This window comes from Peromyscus maniculatus, chromosome 23 (genome assembly GCF_049852395.1).
Source record: "Peromyscus maniculatus bairdii isolate BWxNUB_F1_BW_parent chromosome 23, HU_Pman_BW_mat_3.1, whole genome shotgun sequence".
In the NCBI taxonomy this organism is placed as follows: Eukaryota; Metazoa; Chordata; class Mammalia; order Rodentia; family Cricetidae; genus Peromyscus; species Peromyscus maniculatus.
Window position 1 is genome coordinate 21,151,846 of NC_134874.1, and position 21,216 is coordinate 21,173,061.

Below are 21,216 nucleotides of genomic sequence, written 5' to 3' on the forward strand. Positions count from 1 at the left end.
TTTATGACTAAGAGAAGTAGAAGCAGGAAGTAACGATTCTAAACAAAGAACCATGAAGTGTTTAAATAAGCTCCATTTAGATAAAATGGACTTTATTCTCACCCACCCACTCCCCAAAACACAAGGTTTCTACCTTGCCATAAATGACCAACTCCCTTAAAATTATTTTTGTTTTCTATAATTTCCTTTTGTTCTTAATTATTATCCATGAACATACAGTATTTCTGTAGTCTTACTCCTAACAACTCCTTAGTTGTATGTTGCAGTCAACATAAATGAATACCAACATTTCTGTGTTCTTTGTATAACTAAGGGGTGATGTGTGGATAAAAACCATATGACAAAAAAAAAATATAAAAAACTTAATATTCAGAAAGCTAGAACAATTTATTATACTTTCACATCCCTCATAATTTCTGGGTAAGTGAAAAAAGGATGGATTAAAATATCACATACAAATAAATCTTCAAATCTATACATCTATTTGAAGGATAAGGACACTGAGAACAAGAATTAGCAGTCATACACCTTTCGCAGCCCTGGTGCAGGGAGGAGGGGCTTAGACCTGCCTCAACTGAATGTGCCAGGCTCTGCTGACTCCCCATGGGAGACCTTGCCTTGGAGGAGGTGGGAGAGATAGGTTGGGGCACAAGGATCAGGGACAGGAGGAGGGAGGAGAGGGGGATCTGTGGTTGGTATGTAAAATGAATAGAAAATTTAATAAAATAAAAAAAGAATTAGCAGTCATTCACTATTCCTCAACAAAATATTACTAAGATCTGTTATGGACATAACAGTAAGATCAATAAGATCTTACTGTACATAAGAGTAGATCAATATGGTGATCTACTCTCTGTAACAAATTAACATGTCAAGCAATACATATCAGAGACAACAAGAACCACCCACTCCATGTATGTACTAAAATAAAGTTTATACAGAATATACAGTTTTTCAAAATCCACTTTATGCTCTCTGGAGAAAACAGTTCAAAACTTCTCAGAAAGCAGCCTTATTCTTCTGCTAAAATGGCACAAGGCCGAGCCTTGTGCAGTTTTTAACAGTGAAGTTATTTAGTATATTTGAACGTATAACAAATTCCACGTTTTCGGAGATGAGTTCAAATAACTCTTGACACCTGTGATGTATCTCTTTCCACTTCATTAATGATAAGCAGAAGATCAAAATTTTGCCACAAACTACATAGTCATTAAGATTTCTGTTCTGTGCTAATTCTTTATGTACATCAAGATTTATTGAGGTATGGGCTGTCTTAAAAAAAAGATTTGAGGTATTAGTGAAAGCTTTGTTCAATTTGTTATTTTATGAGGGGATTCACAGTATAGTATTAGACTCTTCTGAGGGTTACACAGGACAGTGCTCTTTCCGACATGAATTTGTTACTGTCCAATAAGGAAGCGCTGTGGTCAAGGGCCGGGCCACATTAGCATATCTGGAAGCTGTTCTCCACCGTGGACCTTTTAGTATGGACTAACCACTGCACGCCTGTGAAAGGTTTCCCCACCTCCTCACACTTGGTAGTGTCTCCCTCATGGCACACCGCCTTTTGGTGTGAACTAGTTTCAGCAGTTGTTAAAGTCTTGGACTGCGTGTCTAGGGTTTTCCCCCCTTTATGAAATACCTGGTGACAAATATGTGACTATTGAGGCTTTGCCAGACTCTACACACTGCTGGGTTTCACCAGCGTATGGGTTTCCTGGTGCCGCTTCAGGCTGGAAGAAGAAATGAAGGCTTTGCCACACTCTTTACACCGATAGGGTTTCTCTCTGGCGTGAATTCTCTGGTGCTGGTTAAGCTGTGAGGAGAAGTAATAGGCTTTGTCACACTCTTTGCACTTGTAAAACTTCTCTCCAGAGTGAATTCTCTGGTGTTTTTTAAGGTATGAAGGACAGCTAAAAGCTTTGTCACACTCTTTGCATACGTAGGGTTTTTCTACAATATGGATTCTCAGATGCTTGTTAAGATAGGAAGAACAGTTGAAGGCCTTGCCGCACTCTTTACATATGTAGGGTTTCTCTCCGGTATGGATTCTCTGATGCCGGTTAAGCTGTGAAGAAAAGTAATAAGCTTTGCCGCATTCTTTACATTTATAGAGTCTTTCTCCAATATGAATTCTCTGATGTTTCGAAAGATAGGAAGAACAATTAAAGGCTTTGCCACACTCTTTACATACGTAGGGTTTCTCTCCGGAATGGGTTCTCTGATGCTTAGTAAGGTATGAGGTACAGTTGAAGGCTTTGCCACATTCCTTACATACGAAGGGTTTCTCTCCGCTATGGATTCTCTGGTGTCGAATCAGCTGTGAAGAACACTTGAAGGGTTTGCCACACTCTTTGCATCTATAAGGCATCTCTTCAAAATGGACTTTCATATGCTGGATCAAATACGAGGAACAGTAAAAGGCCCTGCCGCACTCATGACATGTGTAGGGTCGCTCTCCCGTGTGGATGATGAGGTGTCGGGCAAGGGTCGAGCTATTGTTGAAGGCTTTGCCACACTCTTCACACTGGTAAGGCTTTGCTCCCGTGTGAAGTATTTGGTGTCGAGTCAGGTTCGAGTGGTATTTGAAGGTTCTGCCACAGTCCTTACATAGGTAGGGCTCCTCTCCAGTGTGGATTCTCTGGTGCCGAATCAGCTGTGAGGAGAGTCTGAAGGGTTTGCCACACTCTTTGCATCTATAGGGCAGCTCTTCAAAATGGACCTTCATATGCTGGATCAGGAAGGAGGAACAGTAAAAGGCTCTGCCGCACTCCTGACACTTGTAGGCCTTCTCTCCCGTGTGGATGATCTGGTGCCGGCTAAGCGTGGAGCTGTTGTTGAAGGCTTTGCCGCACTCTTCACACTTGTAGGGCTTTGCCCCAGTGTGGACGACTTGGTGGCGCGTCAGGGTTGACTGGTATCTGAAGGCTCTCCCACACTCTTTACATTTATAGGGTTTCTCTCCGGTGTGAATTACTTGGTGCTGAGTGAGAGACGACTGTTTACTGAAGGCCTTGCCACACTCTTGACACTTGTGTGGTTTCTCTCCTTTATGAATGAGCTGATGCTGATTCAGGGAGTGACTTCTCTTGAAGGCTTTGCCACATTCCTGACACGTGTAGGGTTTTGCTTCGGTATGAATGACCTCATGCTGAGTCAGGGATGAATTATATTTAAAGGCTTTCCCACAGTCTTTACATTTGTAGGGCTTCTCTCCGGTGTGAACTATTTGGTGCTGAGTAAGTACAGCATGTGTAGGAAAGGCTTTGCCACATTCTTGACATTTGTAGGGTTTCTCTCTCTTATGAGTCATCTGGTGTTGCGTGAGGTTTCTACCTCTCTTGAAGGTTTTCCCACACTCTTGGCATTTATAGGGTCTTGCAGCAGTATGGATTATGCGGTGTTGGTGGAGGATTGAACGGTATTTAAAGGCTTTCCCGCAGTCTTTACATTTGTAGGGCAAATCTCCTTCATGCACCCTGTGACGCCCATCAGAAGCCGAATCATCAATCAACGCTTCGTCACATTCTTCCTGTTTGTATGGCTTCTCTTCACTATGCACACATTGATGGGTGGTAAGTTTTGTGTGTTGATCCAAGGCTTTTACAGAGTCATTACAGTCGCAGAGATTTTCTGGGGAGAAAAGAAGACATACAATTTTAACCATGGCTAAAACTATGAATTTCATTACACTAACAACATTTTCTCTCCAATATGCTATTTCTCAGCCTCATTAATGCTCTTCCTATTTTCAATACACATATACTGGAGTCTCTAAGTATCTGTATCTGGATTTGGACATAGAAAAGAATTGACGGGTGGTTAACTCACACCTGTAAGCTCAGCATGCAGGAGGGTGAAACAGAAAGATCATGGTAAGTTCAAAGTGAGCATGGGCTCCATACCAAGTGCCAGGATAGCCTGGGCTACACAGTGAAGCCTTGTCTCAAAATAAACAAACAACAAACCACCAACAACAACAAATTACTACATTCATTAAAGCTGTGTATTTTGGTGCAGAGAAAACAAATTTGCCGGAGACAAAATAATGAGTCCTTCTAAAAGACAATCACACTTTAAAATGTGTTCTGCATTCTTAAGTCTCTTTTCTAAGGAAATATTTGGTTCAAAGTTCAGTCCAGCTACATTTCAATTGTTTGGGTTCTTTTTTTTTTTTTTTTTAAGATTTATTTATTTATTATGGATACAGCATGAATGACTGCAGGCCAGAAGAGGGCACCAGATCTCATTACAGATGGTTGTGAGCCACCATGTGGTTGCTGGGAATTGAACTCAGGACCTCTGGAAGAGTGGTCAGTGCTCTTAACCTCTGAGCCATCTCTCCAGCCCCTCAGGTTCTTAATTAAAGCATGGAACAGGTGCATTTTAAGAATTCCCCAAATTTCATTTAAGAGGAACGCTGTTTCCAACCATGATGTGGATGTTTAATCAATCATACAGTTTCTTAACAGTGATTTTTTCTAAGATGCTGTAGGTCATTGATCTCAGTTGGCAATGGGTTTTCTGTTGTGCACAGTTGCCACAGATGGACTGTAAAATGCTTTCCAGCCTTCACATTCACTGATATTTGTAGCGCTTCTCTCCTATATGAACTCTCTGGTGTCAATTAAGAGTTGAACTATTATCGAAGCCTTTGCCACATTTTTGGCATTTGGAGGGTTTGGCTCTAGTGTGAAAATTTTGGTGTCAAGTAGGCTTGGTTGATATTTGAAGGCTTGCTACATTCCTATCTTACTTTAATGCAAATTGTCATGGTCATAATTTCTGCATCTTCTCCCTATCATATTTTGTAATAACTGGGTTTTTTTTTCCCTGCTCTTGTGAAGAGTCTAGGGTATAATGAGAAGAAACACCTGCAAGAAATCAAAATAACAGATCACCTCAGGAACTGCACTAAGGTGAATTACTTCTGAATCTAACCTCAATACCAAGCCAAACTGACATGTCCTCCAGACAGCAGAACAGCAAACGGAAAAAACTCTCCATTTCCCCACAGGTATACACTGAAAAGCCTGTTACTTTCCTCGTTAATCACAGCTCTTCTTTTCTGAAAACAGCACTCTCCCGACACCCCAAGACAAAAACAACTTCCCACATCATTCTGCTCTCTTGGAGAGGAAAAGAAAAGAACAAATGAATACATTTTTCAAGTGTCTGAAGGTTCCTCCCTGTTCCACAGTGCGGGAGATAACAGGTATTCTTTGGACAGTATGTCAGGATGGGCAGACTTCACCCAACCCTGAATAATCATTACATTATCCACAAGATGCTATTACTTCAGACAGCCAACCAGAGAAGAGGAGACCACAGAATCTCTTTTTAAAGATTTTTTTTTAATGCATGCATGTGCTTGTGTACAGGTATGTGCAAATTGAGGGTAGTGCCTGCCAAGGCCAGAAGGGGGCAATGGAGCCCTGGATTATGGGAAGTTGGGAGCCACCCAACCTGAAAATCGGAAACCAAATTTGGGTCCTCTGCAAAAGTAGGACTCTCTCTCAACCAGACTTCCCTCCAGCCCAAGCCCAAGGAGTCCTAAGCAGAAATAAGAGCAAGTGTTTCTGACAGAAAAGATAAAAATAAAACCCTACAGAGAACATAAAACAAAAATCTATTTGAATGACTCTGATGGACTCTACATAGTTCAATGCTGTATTAGCTGATGGTCCCAGTCCACAGAAATAGGAACAGTTGATAGGTTTCACGTTACCATTGTTTTGATTTGTTATTTATATACTTAAAGGTTATGCATCTGGGGCTGGAGAGATGGTTCAACAGTTTCAAGCATGCGTAGCTCTTCCAGAGGACCCGGGTTCAGTTCCCAGCACCCACATGGCAGGTAGCTCATAACAATCTGTAAGTCCAGCTCCAGAGGCTCCTGAAAAATCATCTCCATTGAAACAGGGCTTCCCAATCCACATCTGAAAGCATGGCTTCTTCCTGTGGCATTCCCGCCTACCTGGGTACATGGTTCCTGACTCCTGTCTCTTCACATTCCAAGGCGCCTTTCTCTGCTCCGGCAATGAGATCAGGTAAGGTTTACACACAGCAAGACCTGTTTAATTACAAAATAGAGAACCATGTTCAGTTAAGAGTCTCATATAACATTTCCTGCTGGGAGAAAAGAAGAGATATAAAAGAAGTTTTGAGGAAATTATTTCTCTGATTATTCCCTGTTGTATACATTAGAATATGTCTGCCAGGTGGTGGAGGTACACACCTTTGATCCCAGCACTTGGGAGGCAGAGGCAGGCAAATCTCCGAGTTCAAGGCCAGCCTGGTCTACAGAGTGAGTTCCAGGACAGCCAGGGCTACACAGAGAAGAAGAAAAAAAAAAAAAAAAAAAAAAAAAAAAAAAAAAAAAAAGATTATGTGTGAGGGATTTTCAACTTGGAGATGCAAAACTTCACTTGTACACGTGACCAACTCAAAGCAAATGGACTCTAAGATACAGCCACCATGCTTCATGCCAGCAAGTTTCTGACGTTACCAGTAAGCTACAGCAGTGGTTCTCAACCTTCCTAATGCTTCAACCCTTTAAATACAGTTCCTCATGCTGTGGTGAGCCCCCCCCCAAAGATAAAACTATTTTTGTTGCTACTTCATAACTGTAATTTTATTAATTGGAATGCAAATGTCTGCTATGCAGGGTATCTGATCTGCAACCCCTGTTGGGGGTCAAGACCCACAGGTTGAGAACCATTGATCTAGAGTGAAGCCAAAACACTCCCTCAAGAAAGGTGATTTCAACATAAATACAATTAAAATGATTTTCTCTAGACCATCAAGCCCCTAAGTATTTCTCTTATGCGTAGGAATGTCAACTGCCTTCATCAAACCAGAAGCCCCCGAGACAAGCCTACAAGAGAAGGGAAATCAGATGTTGAGAAGGAGTTAAGAATTCTGTAGGGGAGAGATCCTCACCCAGGGAGACAAGGTTCCTGTAATTCTCCAACATCACATCCCTATACAAATTCCAGTGAGCGGGCGGGGTCTAGGCATTCCCGCTCCTCTGGGGAGAAATCAATGGACACATCCTCGAATGTCAACTGTTCCTGAAACACAAGTTGATAGCACAAAGGACTGAACTGAACGAAGACAACCTCATCGCAAGGTGGGCTAAGGAACTGAACCGAGTTCTCCAAAGAACTCCAAATGGCCAATAAATACTTTTAAAATGGTTCAATGTTCCTTAGCCATGAAGGAGATGCAAATTTAATACTTCGAGACTCCATCTCACCACAGAGTGGGTATCATCAAGAAAACAAATGATAATGAGCACGTGGAGAAAGGACCTTGTCACTGTCGGTGGGAGTGTCAACCGGTACAGCCACTATGGAAGTCAGGGTGGAGGTTTCTCAAACAGCCACAAATAGACCACCACATGTCCCAGCATAAACCCAGAGGGCGCCATATTCTACTACGGAGATGCTTGCTCATCTATGGCCATGGCTCTCTAGCCTAATGGCTAGAAAATGCAATCAGCCTAGATGTCCATCAACTCAAGAGTGGACAGTGAAAATGGGATGCATATACACAGTGGTATTTATTCAGCTGTAAAGAAAAATGAAATGTGCACAGAGATAGATGAAATGGAGACAAATGATACTGAGGTCCAGAAAGATAAATGCCACACGTTCTCTCTAGTTTACTAACCTAGCTTTGAATTTTTACATCTGTACACTTCGCCTGGGGTGTTTGTGGAGGTCAGGAAGCTAGACAGGGGCCACTGAAAGGGGTGGGGCCTTAAGAGAGAAGGGACAGTACAACACACGTGACATGAAAGCATACAGGGACAGCATCTACCCCAGGGGACTGGGCCCTTCCACATCAATCATCAATCAAGAAAATGGCCCACATGCTTGCCTACGGGCCAATCTGATGGTGGCATTTTCTTAACTGAGGTTCCTTCTTCTCTGATGACCCTAGTTTGTGCCACATTGACAAAACCAAAACCACAACCACCTAACCAGAGCACTGTGTTCTGATTAGCAAGCGATACTGTTAGAGCCGGAGAAAAAGCTCAGTGGTTAGTGCTCCCTACAGAGGGTAAAGGCACTTTTGGCCATGCTTAACAATTTGAGTTCCACCGGGCGGTGGTGGCGCATGTCTTTAATCCCAGCACTCGGGAGGCAGAGCCAGGAGGATCTCTGTGAGTTCGAGGCCAGCCTGGTCTAATGAGCGAGATCCAGGAAAGGCGCAAAGCTACACAGAGAAACCCTGTCTCGAAAAAAACAAAACAAAACAACAACAACAACAACAACAAAACTATTTGAGTTCCATCCTCTGGACCCACAAGGAAGAGAGAACTAACTCCCACAAGTGGTCCTCCAACCTCCACAAGCAGGCTGAAGCACACACACACACACACACACACACACACACACACACACACACACAAAACCCCATGTGTACATACCAACGCACACACACATGTGAGCACACACACAAGCAGATACAAATGAAAGGTAATTTTAAAAACTTTAAACTTTGGGACAAAAGACTCTAAAGTTTATATAGAAAAGCAAATACACAGAAGTCAACCAGCTGAAAAGTAAGTTCACCAGCTGGACGCTGGCTACCTTTAGTGGATTTGGCAGAGAAGTGACGGAAGTTCCAGACTGTAGTAAAAAGGGATGAATACACACACCCCGGGACTGTCTCCGTCAAGAGCCGTGGATCGAGACGGCAGTGAACAAATCTTGAGTATCCGGCAAATGCTGCTCACTCATTTTCAGTATTCTTTCTTGAGAGAAGTTCCCATACCCCACAACCACCCCAGAGAAACTTGGAGAAGGCCCAAGAGATGCCAGAAGAAATCATTTGGATCGTGTCTTAGTAGCTTTAAAAGCCATCTCTTCTTCCTGCCACCCACAGCGACCAGTGGCAGCCGCACAGCTATTGGGGGCACACCTTCAGTGTTTACGCTCACCTGAAGGTGAGGCTACTGGTTACCCAAGCATAACATAGCTGACGCGTTACACCTAATGAGAAAACCTTTACCCTGGGAAAGCGCAAAAAGCGGAGCAATGAAAGCCCATTTTTAGTACACAGATGTCACCGTAAGTCCTTGTTATGGAGCAATTTTCTTTTCTACCATAGTGTTGAGAGGCCGCATAAACAGAATGCACTTACATGTAAATCCCTAGGTCACATCAAGGGCACGGAAACTACAGAACTCCATGATGACGCGCCGTATTTACAGTTCAGAGCTGGCAATGGCCTTAAGAGCAGAAACTACGTGCCAAGAATTCATACAAGTTAAAGTAGGGAACTTAAGGAAAGGACACGGCTCAGTGGGTAAACACTTGCTACGGGGCACGCGTGGAAACTCTAGGTGGACCTAAGGCCTGTGATGGTTTGAAAGAAAATGGCCTCCAAAGGGCACGAATAGGAAGTTTGGCCTTGTGGGAGTGGGTGTGGCTTTATTGGAGTAGGTGTGGCCTTGTTGGAGGAGGTGTGGCCTTGTTAGAGAAAGTGGGTCGCTGTCGCAAGACGCAGGACTCTCAGCTCCGTCTCCAGCACCATGTCTGCCCGCAGGCCGCTATATCATACCATGATGATGGACTAAACCTCTGAAAATGTAAGCCACCCCAATGAAATGTTTTTCTTTTATAAGAGTTGATGTGGTCATGGTGTCTCTTCACAGCAATAGAAACCCTGACTAAGCTGGATGGCGGTGGGCCCATGCCTTTAATTCCAGCACTCGGGAGGCAGAGCCAGGTGGATCTCTGAGAGTTCGAGGCCAGCCTGGTCTACAGAGTGAGATTCAGGACAGGCATCAAAACTACACAGAGAAACCCTGCATTAAAAAAAAAAAAAAGAAAAGAAAAGAAAAAAAAAAAGAAAAGAAAGAAACCCTGACTAAGACAGTCCCCTTGAGGCTATTTTAGGGTTAGGAAGAAACTTGGTGCCAGGGAAATTCCCAGGAATCCACAAGGATGCCCAGCAATAGTGGAGAGGGTGCCTGATCTGACCTTCTCCTGTAATCAGATTGGTGAAGACTCTAATTGTCATCGGAGAGCCTTTACCCAGTAACTGATGGAAGCAGATGCAGAGACCCACAGCCAAGCACTGGACCGAGATCCGGGAGTCCAGTTGAAGAGAGGGAGGAGGGATTGTATGTGACATGGAGGTCAAGGTCATGACAGGGGAACCCACAGCGACAATGATCTGAGCTCATGGGAGCACATGGACTCTGGACCAACAATTTGGGAAGCTGCATGGGACCGACTTAGGCCCTCTGCATGTTTGTGACAGTTATGTAGCTTGGTGTAGCTAGAGTTTTCCTGCCTGGCCCACAGTCAGGACAAATCTCTCTCACCCGCCAGTCCCACAGCCACTCAGACCCAACCAAGTAAACACAGAGACTTATTTTGCTTACAAACTGTATGGCCGTGGCAGGTTTCTTGCTAACTGTTCTTATATCTTAAATTAGTCAATTTCTATAAATCTATACCTTGCTACGCGGCTCGTGGCTTACCGGTACTTTACATCTTCCTTGCGGCCACTCCAGGCAGTGACTCCTTCTGCCTTCCTGTTCTTTTATTTCTCCTCTCTGTTAGTCCCGCCTATACTTCCTGCCTAGCCACGGGCCAATCAGGTTTTATTTATTGACCAATCAGAGCAACACATTTGCCATACAGATCATCCCACAGCACAGCCAAGTGCAGACCATCTCAGACACCTGCACTGAGGCCCGTGGTCCTAATCATCCTCTATGTGGACCTGCTGGGTAAAGCCACGAGGAACCCGAGAACAGGCTCCCACAGCACATACAGAACATCCCACAGCAGCTTGGTCTCTTTGTAAGGCTCTTATCAGTGAGATCAGGACCTGTCCCTGGCACTTAGTTGGCTTTTGGAAACCTGTTCTCCATGCTGGATTACCTTGCCCAGCCTTTATGTAGGGGGAGGGGCTTGGTCCTGCCTCAACTTGATGTGCCATGCTTTGTTCAAGCCCATGGGAGGCCTGCCCCTTTCTGAATGGAGATGGAGGAGGAGTGGATGGGGAAGTGGGTAGATGGGAGGTAGGGGAGGGAATGGGAGGAGAGGAGGAAGGGGAAACTGTGGTCGGTTCATAAAATAAATGAAAAAATGTTAATTAAATAATATTTTTAAAAAAGACAACCCCCTTGGAATCCCAAGTCTCGGGAGATAAACAGGGAATCTTTAGAGCAAGGTGGCTAGCTAAAGTCGACAAACCAGCACATGCTGGTGCTGTGGGATATCTTTCTGTGCGCTGTGAATATGTGTTGCTATGACCGGTTAATAAAGAAGCTGCTGTGGCCTATGGCGAGTCAGGTTATAGCCAGGCAGGAAATCCAAGAGACAGACAGGAAGAAGAAAGGCAGAGGAGACGCTAGCCTGCTGCCCAAGGAGCAACATGCCAGCAGACCAGTAAAGCCATGGAACGTGTGGCGAAACAAAGATTAATGGAAATGGGTTAGTTTACGATATAAGAGCTAGCTAGCAAGAAACTTAAGCCATTGACGATACAGTTTATAAATAATATTAAGCCTCTGAGTAATTATTTTACAAGCGGCTACAGGACCACGGGTTGGAGAGATTTGTCTGCATGGGGGACCAGAGAAACTTACAACTCCATGCTGGGCTCAAGGGAGAGGTTCTGTGTTAATGTGTAAGACGGAAAATGACTGAGGAAGACACCTGACGCCAGCATTTGGCCTCTACATGCACACATGCACTCATATGTGCATGCACACCCACCCCTGCACACAAATGTGCGCCCACACATGTGAGTATGGGTACACAGTGCATGCACACAAAAATAAATAAAAATCAAAGAAGGAAATGAAGACTTCCGAGTGTATCCCTTTCAAAACTTAAAACACAGATAAGAATCAGAAAGCGACGGAAAATAAGTGCTCACATTAAAAAGAGGTGACTTTACTAACAACTTACCCAGGTATCCATAAGATAAAACAGAGGCAGGGTTACCAGATGGGGAGCTATCAGAAGTCCCCGGGACCCCCGCCCCCCACATTCTGTGTTTTTAAGGATATGAAAAGTAAAAAGATGCTCAAACTCCATCAAAAGATGAGAAGCATAGCCCATGGCACGTGCCTGTGGTGCCAGAACTCAGCAGGGTCACATAAGAGGGCTGTGACATCGGGGCCAGCCTGTGCTACCAAGCACGTTCTTAAACAGGCAGGACAGAATAGTAAAACTCTACCTCAACATGGCAAAAATGAATAAAACATGAGTTAGGTCTGCACTTCGATACTGTTTCCACTTCACAGAGTAACTTTGGGGCCAGGGATGTAGCTCAGTGAAAGGGCAGCTGCCTCAGAAGCATGATGCCCAAGGTTCAACCCCCACTACTACCGAGAACAATTTTTAGAAGTCCTTACTTTACAAGATGATAGTTTGAGAAGCAATGGGCAATCATAACCACACTAGTGTCCTCACCATCAAAATATAGGCGGCTTTTTGTGTTTCACCTCTGCAGACTCACCCAGTACAAGATGACAGGAAGTACTGTGGGAAAACATCTAGCTAAGAACACACTTTTCTTGTGATTATTCTGTAACAGTGCAGAAAAACTAATAGTTCTGTAGTATTTCTATTATAGCAAGTATTGTGAGAAATCTAAAATCAAGTATGCTAGAGGATTCTGTCGATTGCTTGCAAATGCTATCATTATACTCGAGCTATTGGAGCATCTGCAGACTATGGGTACCAAAAGATCAGGTGAGTCTCTACTGTTACAACTTCAACTATCAATTTGCTGACCAATGCAAATCACATTAGTTTAGTGGGTTCCCTGATTCTGAACCTGCTCATGAGACGTTGTTTTTAGAAAATAAACCAGGACAATAGAAACACCAGAAGGACCAATGACCAACTGTCAACTTAATACAACCTTAACACATTGTATTAGTTAGGGTTCCCTAGAAGAACAGAACCAATGGAATGAATATTGAAAAGAGAGTATATATTCACAGGGGGGTACAGGAGACTCCCCAAACATGATAGGCTAATACCGATGCCCTTGGTTCCCTACTGCTGAAGACACTGTGTACTTTAGTGCTGCCAGCCATAAAAAATAGATGAAGTCGGAATTCAGCCGATTATGACAAAGCTAGACCTGGAGGAGTTAAGCACTCTTCCAGAGGATGAGGCCAAGGCTCAAGGAGTCTTGGTGATACTGGCTTTTGATTATTAGCCGTTTCCTGCTATGAATTTCTCGTGTGCTGTTGTAGCTTTTCCATCATTCATTGGGCACAATGTCCCCTATACAATTAAAGTATTGTATAACTTTCTTCAATTGTGCTAACAACAGACGCAGACAAAAATCCCTAATTTCGGGCCTTTCTGTAATTATCGTCATTAGCAGCATCTGGCCAGGACCAATCCGGATGGAGGAAAGTATCTTATCTGAGATACCTCACAGACTCTCTAAGAACAGACTTAAGCATCCAGACTATCTGTTTGAGAAGGCCTGGCGGATGTGCTAATTAAGCTTAACTTTCTCCTTTCCAAAGTCTTATCTCTAGTTTTAGATCCACCCTTAACAATTTTACTCAGAACTCAAGGGTTGCTACTTACAGGTACATCTACCTGTGACAGAAGTTGCCTACCTAAGTTGCCTAGCAACCGAGCACACTTCCCCCAGCCCAAAAAACAGAGGGAGCAGCGATAGCTTGGAGAGATAAGGGCCAAAGGGATAAGAGGCAGTTTTATTTTCAGAGATGGGTTGGAGAAGAACAAAGGAAATGGAAGAACTAGATGGGTAAGAACTGGAGGGGACTGAACTGAGATGGGGAAGAACTAGATTGGAAGAGAACTGGATTAGAGGAGAACTAGATTGCGGGGCTAGAAGAGAAGACTAGAGGAACAGGATGGAAGATGAGGAAGAGCCAGATGGGGAAGAACTAGATGGGTAAGAACAAGATGAGAAAGACCAAGATGAGGCAAAATTATATAAAGGAATTAAGATAGCACTCAGAGGGAACAGCAGAAAGAGACAGAGAGTATCCGACAAGAAAGGAGCAATTTATGAGAGCAGAAAAGAAGCCGTGTAGAGAGAGAACTGACTCAGAAGAATAACGTATATGGACTAAAGAGTTTCGTGTATGTAGATTTCTTAGAGAATCCCTCAGATTAATCCACCACTGGTAGCGTCTCTTCTGGAACTCTGGGTGAACCCCAATAGCTTTTTTTTTTTTTTTGGTTTTTCGAGACAGGGTTTCTCTGTGTAGCTTTGCGCCTTTCCTGGAGCTCACTTGGTAGCCCAGGCTGGCCTCGAACTCACAGAGATCCGCCTGGCTCTGCCTCCCAAGTGCTGGGATTAAAGGCGTGCGCCACCACCGCCCGGCGTCATTTTTTTTTTTTTTTTTTTTTTTGGTTTTTCGAGACAGGATTTCTCTGTGTAGCTTTGCGCCTTTCCTGGAACTCACTTGGTAGCCCAGGCTGGCCTCGACCCAATAGCTTTTGATACTTCAGATACAGCACCCAGAGGATCAGATCCGAAAGATCCCTCCCTGAGGACTAGCTTTTATGGTACCAGAAAAGGCCATGCAAGTTTCCAAAGAAGAGAACTACCCAGCTATGAAGCCTATGAACGATACCAACGACCAGGATAGCATAACACATGCAAGAATTGGAAGTAACTAACAACTCTCTTTACTGGATTTAATGTTTACTAACCAAGAAGGAAATCATGCCTGGTACTGGAAACCTAGCCAGCTCCCCAGAGTCAGTGAGATCATGTGTCTTGGAGGAGAGCCTACAGCTGTCACTTAACTAGGTCAGCATAGTTTCCAACCCCGTTCTAAATACTCACTCCTACACTCACAGATAAACGTAGTTCTCACCCCTCATCAAAGAAAATTCTCTTTGCGACAGATGGAGACCATTAGAGAAAAGCACCCAACCGATCAAAATGCAGAAAACAACTAACCATATCAGCTACAATCGATACACCCACAATACAACTCCTACACCTGAAGCTCAGGGAACACCCACAGGGGCGGAGGGGTAAGTCCCAGAGGGGCTGGCTGTCCGGTGTCAGATTGTGTCTCCTAGAAATGTCAGGGAAGCTACGCCCAGGAAGCTTCAACAACACGGGTCCCAAACACGACCTGAACAAGGACCACACCGACAGACATGCTAATGTGGAAAGGCAAAATCTCATGGGCCCCAAGCCTAGACAAGGGCCAGGAAAGATTGCTGAGAACTGCAGAAACAGTCTTCCCCTAGGAAGAACCTCCAAGTGATTATTCAATACCAAGTGATCAGCCCTGAAATTATATACATACAAGTAACATTATATAGACTTAGGTTGTGTGTGTGTGTGTGTGTGTGTGTGTGTGTGTGTGTGTGTGTGTGTGTAACAATTAAAGAAAAGGCTATGAATTTGAGAGAGAGAGCAGGGGGTACACAAGAGGTACTGGAGTAACTAAGATATTCCAGCAGTTTGTGTCTAATGACAGCATTTGCAAATACACAAGAAAAAAATGGTAAGGAGTAAAATACATTTCTCTTCAGTCTCTTCCTACTTAGAATAAAAGGCCTGCCATGGAAAGGGTACCCAAAATAGAACTCAGAGTAACAGAATCTCAACTTCGCACTGCACACAAGTAATTAACAAATAATACAATGTTAATTATATTAATTGCAAATATTAATTTAAAAAAACAAGAACAAAAAAAAATCGACAGGCATTGGGGTGCATGACTCTAATCCCAGCACTAGGGAGGCAGAGGCAGATGGTTATCTGTGAGTTTCAGGTTAACTTGATCTAAACAGAATTCCAGGATAGCCAGAGCTGCACTACACAGAGTCTCTCTCTCTCTCTCTCTCTCTCTCTCTCTCTCTCTCTCTCTCTCTCTCTCTCCCTCCCTCCCTCCCTCCCTCCGACTCTCTCTCTCTCTCTCTCACACACACACACACACACACACACACACACACACACGTGTATGTGATATGTATACATTATATATAACGTTATATGTTAACATTAACATATATGTTAAATATATATTTTAAAATAGGGAATTTATTAGATTGGCTTATAAAATGTATTAGTTATGCTAATTAGTATTGCTATGATGAAACACCATGACCAAAAGCAAGTTGGGGAGGAAAGGGTTTATTTGGCTTACACTTCCACATCACTGGTCATCATCAAAGGAAGTCAGGACAGGAGCTCAAATAGGGCAGGATCCTGGAGGCAGGAGCTGATGCAGAGGCCACAGAGGGGTGCTGCTTACTGGCTTGCTTCTAGTAGCTCGCTCAGCCTGCCTTCTTTTCTTTTTTGGTTTTTCGAGACTGGGTTTCTCTGTGTAGCTTTGCGCCTTTCCTGGAACTCACTTGGTAGCCCAGGCTGGCCTCGAACTCACAAAGATCCGCCTGCCTCTGCCTCCCGAGTGCTGGGATTAAAGGCGTGCGCCACCACCGCCCGGCCCCAGCCTGCCTTCTTATAGTACTCTGGGGACCCACCAGGCCAGGGGTGGCCCCACTCACAATGGCCTGGACTCTTCCGTATCAATCACTAATTAAGAAAATGTTCCACAGGCTTGGCTACAGCCAGCTCTACTGGAGGCACTTTCTCAAATGAAGTTCCCTCCTCTCTGACAACTCTATCGTGTGTCAGTTAACATAAAACTAGCCAGCACATGCAATACAATCTGGGTTAGTGTGACAATGGTTGTCTTCACACAGGAACGACTGACCAGTTCGCAAGGCTGGATACCTCTGTAGTCCTAACCTCAGGCTGAAAGCCTAGAGGGTCCCTGGAGATCCACTGAACTTCAGTCCATGTCAGACGTCCAAAAAGTATCAGCAAAAGAATGTAGCAGCAGCAGCAGTAACAACAACAAAAGCAGCAACAGGATAGATGAACTTACCAGCAAGACTGTAAGAGCAAAGGCAAAGTTCTCTTCTAGGACTTCCTTTTAATTGAGCTGCCAATGGAAGGTAACACCCACATGAGTCTTCCCACCTCAGACAACCTAACCAAGAAAATCCCTCACAATTATCAATCTTAATTGATTCTAGATCCAGTTAAACTGACAACCAAGGCTAAACATCACACACATGGGCACTTTTCACTTCATAACAGCTGACAATTCCTGAATATCTATAGCATGAGAAGTTAAGTTTAATGAAAAAAGAAAACATAGGTAAAGAGTAAAACTGCTTTTCTCTTCAGTCTCTTCATGCTCAGGATGAAAGACCTGCCATGCAAAGGGTACCCAAAACAGAACTCAGAGTAACAGAATCAACCTTCACACTGTGCACAGATAATTGGCTGGTGTATTTGTTGAAACAGGGTCTTGCAATGTAAGTGAGGTGGCCTGGTACTCCCTGTGCAGCCCAAGCTGGCCCTGAACTCAATCCCTCATGCAGCATCCCAACTACTAGAAATACAGGCATATACAAGTATATGCAAATGTGACCAATCATTTCAAAGAACACGTGGCAATCGAATTGAGCAAGGGATCAGTAAGTCAAGATAAATACTACAAAAAGAGGAAATTTCGGATCTTTTGGGTTTTCGTTGGAATAGGGCATTCTTAAACTTCGTGGAGTTTACTCAAGTAGGCACTTGAATGGGTACTAGCCTCATTCTCAGATGTGAGGATGTTCAACATTACAGTTTTTCTGAAGTAGTCGCAAAACACAACAGGGACCTAGTCTACAAACGGGCCCAGAGAAGGCAGTATATAATTTTGCAAAGAAGAGAATTCTGAAACTCACAACATGGGTGATATGTCTACAATGGGTGCCTACTACCCTGATGTCAGACACAGAAACACACACACACACACACACACACACACACACACACACACACAAACAACAACAACAACAACAAAAAACCACTGAGTGACCCAAATTTTCCAAGCTTCATTCAAGGGACTATATATGAACTTCCAAGCTTTGAGAACAAAGGAGGTGAAAATGTCCCTAGACCTCAGGCAGGGAGTAACTGCAAATACATGTGTAAGCACATCCATGGAGTAGTCATAAGGTAGAAAAGGGGTTTAACAAAACAAACAAACAGGTCCCTGTACAGTCCTAGAAATCGTTTCTAGTATATGCTTCCAGGAGCTGCATAAAGCATGGATTCTAATTTATTTAAAACAGCAACTTAAGCGGGCAGTGGTGGTGCACGCCTTTAATCCCAGTGCTCAGGAGGCAGAGCCAGGAAGATCGAGGATGAGTTCAAGGCAAGCCTGGTCTACAAAGCGAGTTCCAGGAAAGGCGCAAAACTACACAGAGAAACCCTGTCTCAAAACAAAACAAAACAAAACAAAACAAAACAAAAAACAAACAAACAAACAAACAAACAAAAAACCCAGCAATTTAACACAGGGCTGAGCATAGCTTTTAGAAGGGCTGTCACCAAAAAGATAACCCAGCCCTCAGGAGACATCAGCAAAAATAAGGAAATTTCCAGGCCAGCCTGAACTACAAGAAGTGAAGTCTGTCACTAGAAAGAAAAAGGGGGGGGGACATAAACACGGGGGGGGGGGGAGTAAATGTAATCCTCAGAAACTTTTGGAGATGACGAATTGACTATCAGATATTTTTTTTAATTTGAAAGCTCTTCAAAAATAAAAAAATTAAAATTGTCTTACTGTATGACCCAAAAGTCACAATACAGAGTAAGTATACCAGGATGAGGACACAGTTATAGTACAGTAGCCAATATGTAAACAAAATGCAGTGTCTTCACATACAATATACCAAAGGTTTCCCACACACACACCCCCCTTGGCATCTAGCCGCTCCTCTTAAAGGCCGCGTGCTCACAGACCCACCCTGGAACAGAATCCAGGGACTCCCCCTTTATTATACAACTCCTATCCTGAGACGGGGCAGCTGGGAGCACCTAGTATCAGCACTTAATGCCAGGAAGCATTGAAATGCAGTTTTTTTTTTTTTAAAAAAGTACATTTGGAGGATGAAACGATGACACACCACCTCTGAAAGATACCATGATAAAGTGTCTGTACGAGGAGGGAAGTGTGACACGAAAAGTTTTACCAGGACTCTTAACTAGCCTGTGCTTTCAGCTCCGGCGCAACGTTCACGAACACAAAACAAGTCCTTTCAAATTTGCCACCTGATGTGCACGGGGCGTCAAGAAAAATAAATAAAAAGCACGGAGTCTGTTTGAAATCTACGCGGGGGAGCAGTTTGATGTGAAGACGGGAAGCTGGCGTGGGCAAGTCTTAGGAATTGACTGTCCTGAATGGATGCTGCCCATACATTAGGATGCTCAGAAGGGGGCTCGGGGACCCCAGCCCAGAGCTCAGTCAGGACCCGCACACAGGGAGTCGGGTTGTCCCCAAGATCCCGCCATCGGGCTGCCCAGCCTGTGCCCCCGCTGTGAGCCGACAGAGCCGCCCCAGAAGGAATCGATCGGCGACCCGCCGCTAACCCCGAACCGCTGCAGCTACTAAGGAGGCCGGGCCCCGACTCACCATGTCCGGATTCCGGAACGAAATTGTTCCCGCGGTGTCCCGTTCCGGGGGAGTCCGGGTTCCCGGGTCTCTGGGGCTCCTCAGCGTCCCGTTCCGGGGTCTCTGGGTTCCCGTTCTGGAGACACGTTCCGGAGTGTCGGGGTTCCGAGGTGTCCAAGAGTTCTCGTGTGATGTCCAAGTGATGAGGTCACAGGCTGACCGGACACAGCGAAACCGGAAGTGCAGACTGGAAACAGATCCCACCTTGGCGGCGCCCCACCACAAAGCCCGCCCAAGGCTGAAGCCCATCTCAGGGGCAGTTCTCAGCCTAGCAGCCCTGCATGGAGAACACTTCCGGGCTGCCTGCATCCCAGATAGACAGTGCAAGTTACCACTTCCAGGCTGAGTAAGGACAAAATGACAGGTCTTTGCTGCACAGATTTGTATTTTAAAGATTTATTTTATTTTTAAATATTTTGGGCAATTCCCTGAGAATTTCGTACAATGTGTTTTGACCAAACTTCTGTATATTTTGCATTCCCTTATAGTTGCTTCAAGTCCCTATTAAATATTTGCAAATTGTAAATTTCACTTCTGGCCTTGTGATAAGCAACTGGCATGTCAACATAATTTCCACTTTGTTCTGGAAAGGATACTCAGATGAATACAGAACCTTTTTTTTTAAATACAGAATCTTATATTGACATTCTTTTTTCTGAATTTAAAAATGTAACTTTTTTGTTGTTTGCTTGTTTGTTTTTCAAAACAGGATTCCTCTGTGTATCACTGGATGTAGACTAGGCTGGTCTCGAACTCAGAGCCTGCCTCAGCCTCCCCAGAGTGCTGGGACTTAAGGCATATGCCACCACACCCGGCTTCATTTTTTAATTTCTATTTTTGATTACACATTTCTGTAACTGAGATTATACTTTTCTATATATGTATTGATTTTGCTTCTTTCTTAATTTTCAGTTTATCTTTGGATCTTACCAGTTTGACTATTGTGTGTGTGTGTTAGGGTTATTTATTATTGCTGTGATAAACATAACCAAAGCAACTTGGGAGGAAAGGGTGTATTTTGCTTAGACTTCCACATCACTGTTCATCATGGAAAGGAGTCAGGACAGGAACTCAAACAGGACAGGAACCCGGAGGCAGGAGCTGGTGCAGAGGCTGTGGAGGGGTGCTGCTTACTGGCTTGCTCAGCCTGGTTTCTTCTAAGAATCCAGGACTATCACCCACAATGGGCTGGGCCCTCTCCCATCAATCACTAATTGAGAAAATGCCCCACAGGCTTGCCTGTACCACAGTCTTGTGGAGGTATTCTCTTAATTATGGTTCCCTCTTCTCAGATAGCTCTGTATTGTGTGAAATTAACCAAAAAAGAAGAGGAGGGGGAGGAGGAGGAAGAGGAGGAGGAGAGAGAAGAAAAGAAAGAGGAAGAGGATGGCAATAACACAGTGGGCTTTGGGGCATTTCAAATTGTAAGTCAAACAGATCAGCTTTCACTGAGAAAGACAAGCTGACTGGAAATGAAAGCCTCTTGATCTGATGCAGATTAAGGCTTGATTTCTAAGAAATGATGTACAGAGAAGTGGAGTCACATAAAGAATGGCTTTCAAAGAGGTACAAGGAGGATAGGATGCCAGTAATTTATACCACAGATCACTAGACCCATTGGCACAACCTTCAGAAATGTTGTGGGGTACCCACCAGAGAAGATGGTTTGAACATGGGTTTAAGCCAGTAGAAAGTTTTTG

The 21,216-nt window shown here is 44.1% G+C and overlaps 1 protein-coding gene across 2 annotated transcripts; it reads right to left on the reverse strand.

The window, feature by feature from the left end:
• Positions 1-368: 368 nt before the first annotated feature.
• Positions 369-19,821, reverse strand: LOC102914270 (uncharacterized). Of its 2 annotated transcripts, XM_016002733.3 has the most exons (4): positions 19,478-19,698; positions 16,892-16,948; positions 5,978-6,073; positions 369-3,633 (listed from the first exon to the last, which is right to left on the reverse strand). In XM_016002733.3, exons 3-4 carry the CDS (start codon positions 5,985-5,987, stop codon positions 1,682-1,684), a joined length of 1,962 nt encoding a protein of 653 aa, XP_015858219.2. In that variant the 5' UTR covers positions 5,988-6,073; positions 16,892-16,948; positions 19,478-19,698; the 3' UTR covers positions 369-1,681. The 2 variants fall into 2 exon arrangements, with proteins under 2 accessions (XP_015858219.2, XP_006971430.2); XM_006971368.4 differs by lacking the exon at positions 16,892-16,948 and having other exon boundaries at positions 19,478-19,821.
• Positions 19,822-21,216: the final 1,395 nt, after the last annotated feature.